Here is a 12,631-nt window from a genome sequence, read left to right as displayed (position 1 = left end):
GGCTCTCAGCACACAGATGCTACACTAACTATACTGGACAAAGATGTGGTCATGTCTTGTTTTCTCGTGGCCGTTTGCCTTTAGGGGAAGTTTTTGCAGCTCAATTGTATTTGGAGAAGTGTATGCTGCTTTTGGACCCACTTAGCCAATGTGATCCTTTCTGGATACAAACATCGTAAGCCCAGGCAAAACATTGGAAAGTGAATGCGTTTTGGAATGTTTGCGCTGCGTTAAAACGGCACTCCTGACTGAACCGGGATCAGTGGCGTAAAGCCCTTGATATGGTGCGGAAACACAAATGTGCGCTGGGGAGATATGAGCATCGCTGTTCAAATATACTTCACCACGTGCAAAAAGACAAGCAGCAGAACCGGATCCTAATCCTCTGAAAGCTATTGCAAAACTCTTGATAGCTATTTGCTACAAATAACGTGGGTTTGGGGTAAATAACAGGCCTGAGCCTTGAGAAAGCAGCGCTCGCCTGTTTGGCTGGTCACACTTCTTAACTAGCTTAACCAGCAAGGGTTTTATTTCTTTATTTCTTTTTATATTTATATTTAGGCACAGTTTATAGATCTTCAAAACTAATTTCATGCATTTACGCATAAAGCTTTAGATCAAAAGGTTTTTAAGATCACAAGGAACATAAATGCGGTCGAATATGTTAACAACTTTTGACTGGTTGTGTATACTTGTATGTAAATATAATAATAATGTAATTAGATACAAAATGCATTTTTGCTTTTAGCTCATTTGCAGTCCTGTTAAATTGTCATGTGGTGTGATTAATAAATTTTTCACATTTTCATCATACAAATAATTGCATTTTGTCTCTCAATCAAAAATGCATGAAAATATTATACAAGATATCATATATATGCTAGTTTATAATATTCATATTTTAATGGGATATTTTTGCTTACCATTTCCTGCTTTTGGCTTAGTTGTTCTGCGGTGTGACAAATGAATTTTTCACACATATTCATATTCAATATACAAATATTCCATTTGGTTTTAGAAGTTTGTATTAGAATTATAAAATCATACATAAAATATTTTATTAAAATATTTTATAATATTATATAATAGTGTATATATATATATATATACACTATTCTTATCTTACATAATAGTTTTAAGGTCACAATCACTTGCTTCTAGTTTATTTGCAGGTTGCTTAAATTAATGTACATTAATTTATCATACTGCAGGACAATGTACAAATATTCAATTTTGTCTCTTAATAAAATGTAAAAAATAATAGTATAAATTAAAAATATATATAAATAAAAAAATTATAATATTATATCTTATTTTATCTTTTATTTTAGAATACTTGAACGTCATGCTTTTAGCTTATTTGGATTACATTTTAATTGTCCTATGACAAATGAATATTACACACATATTCAGTGTATAAATATTGCATTTTGTCTGTCAATAATAAAAACCCGCACACAAATATTATACAAGATATATATATATATACTATTTTATAATATCATATAATATTTTAATAAAATATTGTAAGGTCATCATTACTTACTTTTAGCTTATGTGCAGTTTGTTTAAATTTTCATGTGGTGTGACAAATGAAGTTTGCATACAAATAATGCATTTTATCTTAAATTATTACAAAATAATAAACTTCATCTTATATGAAGTATATCACTGATGGACGCTGTTGTCTAAGTTATGTCAACCCTAAACCAGCCTTAATCAATTGTTGGTGTTTTCAGCAAAGTCCATCCATGCATACAGTTCTAGATGTTTTCAGGTTCATTTTGCATCGTTCAATCAATATGTCCACAGTAAAGTCCATCATCCGAGTCTTAATAGGCTATTTATTATGTCTCTTGGATGCAGAATGAACGTTTATTCCACATCTGCAGTCTCCTCAGCTTGAAACGAATGACCCGTAAACAATACGACCATAATGAATAGTGCAAAACGCTTTTTTCCTCCACTTCTCGAAATTGCCTGTGCCGTAGATCGCTCGGCCTCATATGGAGACGCATTAGCCGAGGTAAAATAGTTTGTAATTCGACGGAGTGAAGCTGGCGCAGAACCGAAATAAAAAGCAAAAGTGCAAAGACTTTGTACTGTGTTGGAGGTGGGATAAAAAGCATTCAGGAATAAAGACAAATAAAGCGCTGTACTCCAGACAGCGAGCGTCTCTCTCCATACTCACTGAGCCCAGACGACTACAAAGCAGAGCAGAGGAGTCTGGGTAATTAGTGCTCAATTGGGCGTCAAATGAGAGGGGATGGCCTGCGTCCCCCTCCACAGACATCCACTTCTCTCTCCGGCTCAGAGATGTTTATTCAGCTGCTCTCGCCATCCAAACATGAGGCATAATTCACTATAATCATCGCAGTTACTGGCACACAGAAGCTCATATTGAGCTAGATAAATTAATTAGGAACAAATTAAAGATGTTTGAGCAGATGCATTTTAAATGGGTGATATTCTACTCTTTTTGAAATCAACTTAAAATGTTAGTCAAGGTTTCATCAGCAAAAAAGGATTTTCAAGGACCTCAGAAATAAACAGTCTGTTTTGGTACTGTACCTTTAAGATTATGTAAATGACCTCTGTTGTTGTTGGCTAAACTCCTCACAAAAGTTATTGAATACTTATTAGCTGTTGATATGCAAAAGTGCATATCTATCTATCTCTCTCTGTCTGTCTGTCTGCAACCCGATCTCATGAAATTGAGTATAATATTACGTCAAATAAAAATGAAAACTCGTGGTATTGATACGCAAAAATGGACTTTTGCATGTATATGCTATGCGATGGGTATGATTAGGGTTGTGGGGTAGATGTGTATTATATGCATGCGAAAACTGCGTTTTATATGCATAGTCGTATCATATATACACCAAAGTCCATATTTGCGTATCAATACCACGAGTTTTCGTTTTTATTTGGCGTACTATTTATATGCATTTTCATGAGACCTCGTCTGTCTGTCTGTGCATAGCTATGCATAGATTTAGACATTTGTCACACTGCAGGACAATCTAAGCAGACTGCAAATAAGCTAAAATTGTGCTAAATATTCTTAAAATGTTGTATACAGTAATATAAAATTGTGTGTGTTACGGTGTTTTACCAAAAAGTGCACGAAGGAGGAGTGTAAACCAAAACAGTGTCTTTCCAATCAGAGATAATCCAGGAGCGAGGGGTAGCAAAACACAATGATCAAATAATAGCAGACAAAGTTCATAGGGCCAGGGTGGAGTCGATGGAGGAAGGAGCCAGGGAGGAGCCCGGAGCAGGAGGAGCCAGGTGGCAATCCAGAGGCCAGCCAGGATGGCAGCCCACAACGGAGTTGACGGCGGGAGGTGGAGACCCAGGTGGAACGGAGCAGATGGAGAGCCGGGGCGAAACTGAGGATCTGGAGGGCCGAGGCAGAGCTGAAGGCTCAGGCAACTGAGGCGGGGATCCGAAAGGCCGCGGTGGAGCCGGTGCGACTGAGGATGAAGGTGGAGCTGGAGGAAAGTAGGAGCCTGACAGAGCCGGAGGGATGGAGTGACGAGGCAAAGCCAGAGGAGTGGAGTCCCGTGGCGGCGGATGGTCGACGACTGACCAAGGCGGAGCCGGAGGGACGAGGGAGCCCGGTGAAGCCAGTGGGATGACGGGCAACGGTGGAGACGAGGGAGCTAGGAGCCGAGGCGGAGCCGACGGGTCGGAGGACCGAAGTGTAGTCCAAGGCTCGGAGGCTGGAAATGGAGACAGGGGATCCGCAAGTCTGGGCGGAGCTGGAGAAGTCCCGAGGCGGCGGAACAGAGCGCATGGCAGGCACTGACTGAGGGTGAGCTGAGGGACTGACAGGCATCAGCGGAGATGGAGGCGAGGAACTAGCTGGTTTGAGAGGAGGCGGGAGAGGGAGGCTGGGAGGGAACACAGGAGGACTTGAGCTGAACGGAAACAGCAGAGACACAGGAGATTCAGGGCTGGACGGAACCAGCGGAGACGCAGGAGATTCAGGGCTGTACGGAACCAGCGGAGACGCAGGAGATTCAGGAGCACAGGTTAGTACTTCTCCAAACCAGACTATCAGGTCCATCTGGAAGATGTCCATTAGTTCCTCTTTATAACTCCCAGAAACCAGATGCAGCTCACCCTGTGTGGGCGGAGCTTCACTCCAAGCCCTCGTGCACCACCAAAACTCCCTCGAAGACGGACGATGTTGCCGGCTCACGCACTTGGTCAGAGGATGGTTGAGGCTCAGTCGCAGCGGGCTCAGGCTCTCCATCTGCAGTGGGCTCAGGCAGTATCTGCGTATAGCGGGGTGACGGCTGGCTGGTATGTGGTTCGGAGTGGGGCTGGAGATATCCTCATCTGAGGGGCTGGCGGAGAAGTCCATTATTCTCCAGCACCCACTCCACACAAGCGGCGAAATCCTCTTTGGGACCGTTCGCTGGCAGGTGTGCCTTACACCGCTCGCTCAAGCTGGAGATGTAGAAAACACAGAGTGAGCGGTCCGGGAAGTTGGTAAAGCACACCAGATCGAGAAAGTCCCTGGTATGGTCCTCCAGCGAACGGTCCATCTGCTCCAGGCACAGGAGTTGGACGGCTGACAAGGCCATTCCGGGAGAGGAAACAAAAAAAAATGTAATAAAAAAAATAAATAGAAAGAAAAACGCCGCTTAAAAAAATAATTCACTTTTTAGGTCTGCTATTCTGTTACGGTGTTTTACCAAAAAGCGCACAGAGGAGTGTAAACCAAAACAGAATTAAAAATATAAAAAATATTACAATTTAAATTGTATTAAATATTATATTAATAAATAAATGTATAATCTGATTATATTTGTGTACATGAATATTTAAATGTATACACACCAGCATTCAAAAGTTTGTAGTTGATTTTGTTAATGTTTTTGAAAGAGTCTCTTATGCTCACCAAAGCTAAATTTATTTGGTTAAAAATTCAGTGAAATCAGTTAAATTGTGAAATATTATTACAATTTAAAATAACTGTTTTCTCTGTGAATTTATTGTAAAATGTGATTTATTCCTGTGATTAAATCTGAGTTTTCAGCATCATTACTCCAGTCTTCAGTGTCACATGATCCTTCAGAAATCATTCTAAAATGCTAATTTGCTGCTCAAGAAACATTTCTGATTATTATCAATGTTGAAAACAGTTGTGCCACTTCGTATTTTTTTGGAAAGCGAGATACATTTACTTTTCAGGATTCTTTGCTGAATAGAAAGTTCAAAAGAACAACATTTATTTGAAATATAAATCTTTTGTAACATTATAAATGCCTTTACTGTCACTTTTGATCAATTTTATGCAGCCTTCCTTAATAAAAGTATGAAGACCCCAAAACCTTTGGCTTCAAAAGAGCAACAATTATCCATGATATATGCTCTTTAACATTTAATGTGATTGTTCTTGCAGATATCGATGAGTGTGCCAGTGAATATAATGGAGGATGCGTTCACGAGTGCATCAACATCCCTGGAAACTACAGATGTACGTGCTACGACGGCTTTCGCTTGGCCCACGACGGACACAACTGCCTGGGTAAGCCATCGCTGCTTTACATATGGAACAAACATATAAAGTGTGTGTGATGATCTGCGTCCTCTCAGGACTTCATTCCACTCAAGACAAACAAACATTATTGCTGGAACCCAACTTATAACGGTTGATAGTCAGGCGTGCCTAATCAAGCTCCGCTCAGAACGCGTCACTCTGTCCTCCGAGTCAAAACCAAGCGGTTTGTGTGGTTAACCGATAGAAGAGGGCGATAAATCTGTCAGATTTGGGCTGTGACTGCTGAGCACACAGTTCTGTGGTATTAATTGTATTTTCAGACTGCGTGAGCTCACGTTTTTGACATTCGGTGGCTCTTATGCCCAGCCGTTCCAGGTCAGTTGAGTCAATCTGAGGGGAATGTGTGTGTACGGGGCGTTTGTGTGGGAGATTTACATCGGGTTGCAGTCTTATACTGACCTCGGCGCTTTAACTCAAAACAGATGTCCGGCACATCGAACAATCGGCCCAATAAAGTCATGAAATTACTGCTTTGCTGTGATCGGTGGCTTTTCTCGGAGTGTTTGTGTGGGTTATGTGGGTTTTACTCGCACCGCACGGTGCAGAGCACTGCTATTTCAGACCTTCATAGACATATAAAGATCCCATCTGCCATTTTTTAAAACACATTTTCGAATATTGAGGTTTTCTCTGGCAGAGCTCGAAGCAATCTGATTATTATCTGAATGACAGTTGAATTCGAAAACCAACTCCAATTTTGATCATTTTTATTCTCAAAATGCAAAAAGACTAAATTAATGATGCAATTATTAATGTTTTGTCACAAAAATGTGAACATTTAAAATGGTATAATATAGTTTAGAATTTATTTTTGTATTTTATTTTTGGGAATAAATTGGCATGATTTGTTTGATAACTTTATAAAAATAAATATTAATATTAAATTTATATTTGGGACAAATATTAAATATGCTAAAGGGCAATTTGGGATAATTTAGATCATTAAGGCTCATTAAAATTACTAGTCAATGAATGTTACATTTAATCACATATATAAATGAACTTCAAGTATTGAAGTATTGATTAGTATTGAAAATATATACTGAAAATAAATATTTCTAGAAATATGAATAGAATTATTAAATATAATATTATAAAGTGACATTTGCAATACAGTATTTTAGTATTTTACACATATAGTCATTTTTTCCCTGACAGTACCCTATATGTTGTGTTAATGATAACATGCTTTTCCAGTAATAAATATTGAAAATATATATATTGCATACTCAGATTGCTCTGAATTGCTCTTGCTTCATCTCGTCACACACACGACCGTTTTGTTCCAACCCATTTAGCGTGAGTCTCATGTTTAGCCGTGGATGGTTTGCGCAGCTGTATGGATGAGCTGTACCGCTGTACGCGCCTCTGATCGTCTATATCTGCTCTTTTGATTTCCCAGCCTGTCTGTTATCTCTCATACACCCTTCACTAACTCTTTTGTAACTCTGCGTTCTGTTCTTCACAAATGAACGCTTTACACAGATGAACTGTGGCTAAAATAAACAACCCACTTCTGCAGTAACTTTAATCTATCGACTCCCATCTCTCTCCTCCTTCCGAGGTTTCTTTAGGATACTAAGTAACTTTTGCTCCAAGGTTAGTGTGTTCTTGGTTTGAAGGCTAAAAATAACAGGTCGCTTTGTTTCCATGGTGTTTTCAGTGGGAAGGAAAGTCAAAAGTCTTGTAATCTATGCAGAAAAGACACTTTTGTGTGGACTTCGCTTTATTCGTGAGGGTTTGGATCTTATTTTTGCTTCCCTTTAGAGCTCAGATTGTAAATGACATTTGAACTTGCTCTTTGCTCACATTTCTAATTATTATTCAATAAAACAATTGTACGCTACTGTATGTACTTGATTTGAGTATTTGTCTTGTTTTCAGTCGGTAACGGAGTGATGTTATGGGGAATGCTGATGAATGAAGACAGTGTTGATTTTGTCTGTTTATTTCATGCGATCAGTGCGCAGGTTGTGTCTGTATGGAGCTTTTAACATTGATTTACAGAAACTGTGAGAAACAGCTGGCTGATTGCAGTGCTTTTATTGATGTTCCTCCTGTTTTTCTTCAACTCAAACAGCCTCTATTCAAGCTTTCTGTAGATCATTTTAGCCTTGGCTGTGCTTGCTGTACTTTTTTTTTTTTTTTTTTTTAAAGATATTATATGATTAGATTTTGAAAATCTCCCACTCAGGGTTTGTTTATGCTAAGCATTTAAAATTTGATAATGGGATATTGAATTGCAATTGTTCTTCTTATCATGTATTTTACTAGCTTATTTTATGTTTTAGCTAAAAATGACATATTTTGACATTAATATTTATTAAATAGAGTTTATTTGTTAATTTAAATTTATTTTGGTGGGTAAACAATGGGACACAAATTCAAAATTATTCATCAAATTAAAACTGCATAATATTTGCATATTTAATTGCGATTCAATTATTTTCACTGTAAAACCTGAACGCTTGAATGTAAATTATAATAATATAAAAATGTATTTTTAATAATAATATATACATTATATTTATATATATTTACACATTTCTGTATTTTCATAATATGTATCTTCTTAACAATTTTCAAAAATCTAGTTTTTCATTGTGCATTTCAATTAATCTCAATCAAACTGCAGCTGGGTTACTGCACTGTGTGTGTGTGTGTGTGTGTATGTATGTGTGTGTGTGTGTGTGTGTGTGTGTGTGTGTGTGTGTGTGTGTGTGTGTGTGTGTGTGTGTGAAATAGAAAGCCTATATAATTAAATATACAAAGCATTAGATAGATAGATAGATAGATAGATAGATAGATAGGTAGATAGGTGCAAAAATAAAATTCTCCAAAGTATCTTAAATAGAAAGCCATAAATACAAGTACTGCTGGAAGATTGGGAAATAACCTCATAAACTGATTTTGAGTGATTGATCGTCTTGAACATTCAGCGAGTTGCAGAGGAGGGAAAGAGTGAGAAAGGGGGAAGGAATAGAGGACGAGGAATAAGAGAAGGAAAGAGAGGGAAAGAGAGGGAGAGAGAGGTAATTCTTCAGCACAGGAATCCTCTCAGGAGATTTTTTAAGAAATGTTTTAAGTGCAAATAGCATGAGCTCTGCTCCGGGTTTCACCAGAATCCTGTTCCTTTTCCAAATATTTGCTTTGGACGCGAGCCGCGATCTGCGCAGAACACATGTCGCTAACGCCGTCCGCTGACCGGCACAGCTTCACCAAACTCAGCGGCGGCAGGAAATCAGGGGTTTGTTTATGCTGCGGGAGCAAGGTGTTTGGGGTTTGAAGCGCGAGGCTCTCGCACATGCAAAGATACTAAAGCAAGCTCTGTGCAAACAGACCGCCGTTACCATAAATGCTTTCCAAATGCTTAGAGCCGACAGATACGTTAGTAGTGAATGTGGATGCTTTTGATGCTCAATTTCACTCGGTGTTCTGAAATGTCAATACACAATTTATAATGCAATGCAAGTGCGCATTTCATTCTTAGCATTGCTAAATTGCTTTCTGTTTTCTTTCATGTCAACTACTAATATTGAGCATATTTGTTTCCTTAAAAAATAAGATAATAACTGAACAGATTTCTGATCAAATTAATTACATGACATCCTGTTTAATTAATCTATTAATCATTTGTTTATTTTGTATTCATGATGATTTGTTATTAATTTTATATCAATTTATTATTAGTAGTAGTATTAGCAGTAGTAGTAAGTTGAATTTAATCATTTAATCTATTTATTCACCAGACTCACACACACGCACACAGATATTGATATATATCTCGTGAATAAATAAATACACTGTTTTTTTGCTCCTCCCAAATATTCAGTGTTTAAAATGTACTGATACAATTTCACGTTATGACAATGCATTTTCTTTGCATGCTTGCATGGAATACATTTCTGGCCTTTGTAATTTTTATATGTTTGGTAGCCACGCCCACAATAACATCGGATTGGTTCAAAATCCTGCATGTTTCCATTATTTCATACGGTATTTTCACTTTCAGCAAGGACAGAATTTGATGCTGATAACTTCGTCGCAATTGTCCAATGGTGGGAATGTGAGTCTGACTTTGAGTGAGTGTGTGTGTGTGTGTGTGTGTGTGTGTGAGAGAGAGAGAGAGAGAGAGAGAGAGTGAACATGAGTGCTGGGAAATGGTTATATTCCCCCCTCGGCTCGGCTGAAAATGGCCTAGATTGGAAACTCTATCCCAAGGCCTCAGTGCATTGGACAAATAGACAGAAAATTAGTTTCGCATGAGGGTTTATTAAGCGTGAGCTTGTGTATACAGCAGCCTGACTCTGATGAGACGTTATCTGAAAAGAGATCAGGTTGCAGTCTCATCCTCAGAGAGGCAGACGACACACAGACACGTCTCGAATGAGAACAAACACTCACACATTTGTCAGTTTGACGGCTTGTGCCCTCATAGGACAGAGTTTTAGTGTTAAGTGGGTTAAACTCGACTCAACACCTGCTGTTAGCGATACTAAAGTCTCTCATCATGCGTTAGACAGTGTGTGCGTCTCATCGGCTTGAAATCAGCAACCATTTATGTTACGTACAGTATGTTTCAACCTCAATCATGTCACATGCCTGCAGCATCTTCTCAATGTCCAAGTTTCTGTTCATATTTATATATATATTATTATAGTATGATAATATTAAAATAATTGTACATTGTATTGTATTATATTTTATTGTTTGTTTGTTTTCTAATCAATTTTACATTTTATTTTATTTATTTATTTATTTATTTACAGAAAAAAACATTTTTACAGTTTTGCAATAATAACTGCTTTTTATTTATTTAGTATTTTGAATAATTTATTGTTTATTATTATTATTATTGATTTTTATTTCAGTAAATGTATTTATGCACTAAACAATTCCATGTATTATTGTTTATATTATATATGTTTGTTTGTTTTCTATTTATTATTATTTTTATTATTATTAGAGTTGATTTTATTTATTTATTTATTGGAAAAAGGCAGAAGGAATTTTTGAGAAACATTTTTAAAAATAATATTATTATTTATAATTTAAAATAATTTTATATCGTATTGTATTATATTTATTTATTTATTATTTATTTATTATCTTCAAAAATGAAGATTTTTTATTTGTGTAAATTATCCTTTACAAAAAAAAACAAAAAAACATGGTAATTACAGTATAGTTTCCTAAAACACTATACAGATACTGTTACCACAATAAGACTGCTATAGCCTAGTATCAACCACCAATGTCATCGAAAAATAAAACAAAATGAAAGGAGGATTCAGCAGAGTCTGACATTATTTAAAGAAAATCCAGGATTCATTTATTATGATTTTACAGTACTAACTAATATTTTGGTGATATCATAGTAACCACGGTACAGTTTTAAAATAGGCTTAAAATCTGCATCAATCAAAGACAGACTAATCTCTGACTCAAATAATTCAGATGTCATGTTGATTTAGGATCAGTCTGAGTTCAGGAAAGGGCCCTGATGTCATTTAACAGCATACTGCAGGTTGAAATGTATTGGCTTTTAATCAGCCGTTGAATGATCAGTTTGTGTAATGATCCATAAATCCCAAAAGACGATGAGTCTATCAACACAAGCGGCTTTGTTTTTCTATCATGGTGAGACTTTGCATTGACTTCTAATTTTTTATTCTGAGCTAATAATATGTTCTGTCCCCTAACCCTCATGCTAAGCTCCCTGCAAGTGTGCGTTTTAAGACATTATTTAGTATTTCTGGTCATTATTTAGAGACTGGCAGAATGAGAGACTGCATGAAATCACCAAGATGTGCTGATTAATGATCTAACGGCGTCTGTTTCTGAGGCTAGTCACATATCAACATCACAAAAGGACATCAGAGCTGTGAAAATGTAGCTGTGGACTGTTTAGATTGAGGAAGAAAACAAACAGCGGGAACGGGAGGTTCAGATTCATGAGGTTATGCCCTGTAATTCGCTTTTTATTAAGGTGTTGTGCACAAAAGTGACCATTTTTCACTCTACCTTCTATATGCAAATGAACTGTCTTATGATTGGCTGCTCCCTTTGTATGCGAAATGAGTAACAACACAATCAAATTTGTAGTTGTGATGATTTCAGAACAAGCCATTTTTGCAGTTTCGTTTCAATAAATGTTTTGTATTGTTAAAATTTAAATATTAGTTACTGTATACGTCAGTTTTTTTTATTTTTATTTTTTTTATAAGAAATTAATACTTTTATACACCAAGGATACATTACATTGATCAAAATTGACAGTAAAGACATAATGTTACAAATAATTTTATTCCAAATAAATACTGTTCTTTTGAAATTTCCAGGGTTGAAAAAAATATTCAAACAGCAAAAAAACGTAAAGCCAGAATTGCGAGATGTAAGATATAAAGTCTAAATTATAATATAAAGTCAGAATTGTGAGACGTCAAGTCACAATTTTGAGATGTAAAGTCTAAATTATGATATAAAGTCAGAATTGCGAGACAAAAAGTGAGAATTGCGAGATGTGAAGTCAGAATTTTGAGATGTAAAGTCTAAATTATAATATAAAGTCAGAATTGCGAGACGTAAAGTCAGAATTGCGAGACAAAAAGTAAGAATTGCAAGACGTAAAGTCTAAATTATAATATAAAGTCAGAATTGCGAGATGTAAAGTCAGAATTACGAGACAAAAAGTAAGAATTGCAAGACGTAAAGTCTAAATTATAATATAAAGTCAGAATTATGCGAGACAAAAAGTGAGAATTGCGAGATGTGAAGTCAGAATTTTGAGATGTAAAGTCTAAATTATAATATAAAGTCAGAATTGCGAGACGTAAAGTCAGAATTGCGAGACAAAAAGTAAGAATTGCAAGACGTAAAGTCTAAATTATAATATAAAGTCAGAATTGCGAGACGTAAAGTCAGAATTACGAGACAAAAAGTAAGAATTGCAAGACGTAAAGTCTAAATTATAATATAAAGTGAGAATTGCGAGACAAAAAGTGAGAATTGCGAGATGTAAGATATAAAGTCTAAATTATAATATAAAGTCAG

General features: G+C 36.5%; 1 protein-coding gene across 7 annotated transcripts in view; it reads left to right on the top strand.

The window, feature by feature from the left end:
- Positions 1 to 12,631, top strand: part of scube3 (signal peptide, CUB domain, EGF-like 3) — a 116,235-nt gene that overhangs the window by 37,848 nt on the left and 65,756 nt on the right. For 6 of the 7 annotated variants that reach the window (XM_058764221.1, XM_058764218.1, XM_058764216.1 and 3 more), the window contains exon 3: positions 5,420 to 5,545. In XM_058764221.1, coding sequence (XP_058620204.1) covers positions 5,420 to 5,545 — 126 coding nt within the window. Of the gene's footprint in view, positions 1 to 5,419; positions 5,546 to 8,685; positions 8,826 to 12,631 lie in introns of those variants that run through there. The other variant, XM_058764222.1, reaches the window with a different exon arrangement.

The sequence above is a fragment of the Onychostoma macrolepis genome, chromosome 23 (assembly GCF_012432095.1).
Source record: "Onychostoma macrolepis isolate SWU-2019 chromosome 23, ASM1243209v1, whole genome shotgun sequence".
Classification (NCBI taxonomy): Eukaryota; Metazoa; Chordata; class Actinopteri; order Cypriniformes; family Cyprinidae; genus Onychostoma; species Onychostoma macrolepis.
Note: the sequence above shows the minus strand (reverse complement) of the source record. Positions and strands in the feature narration are given on the sequence as shown.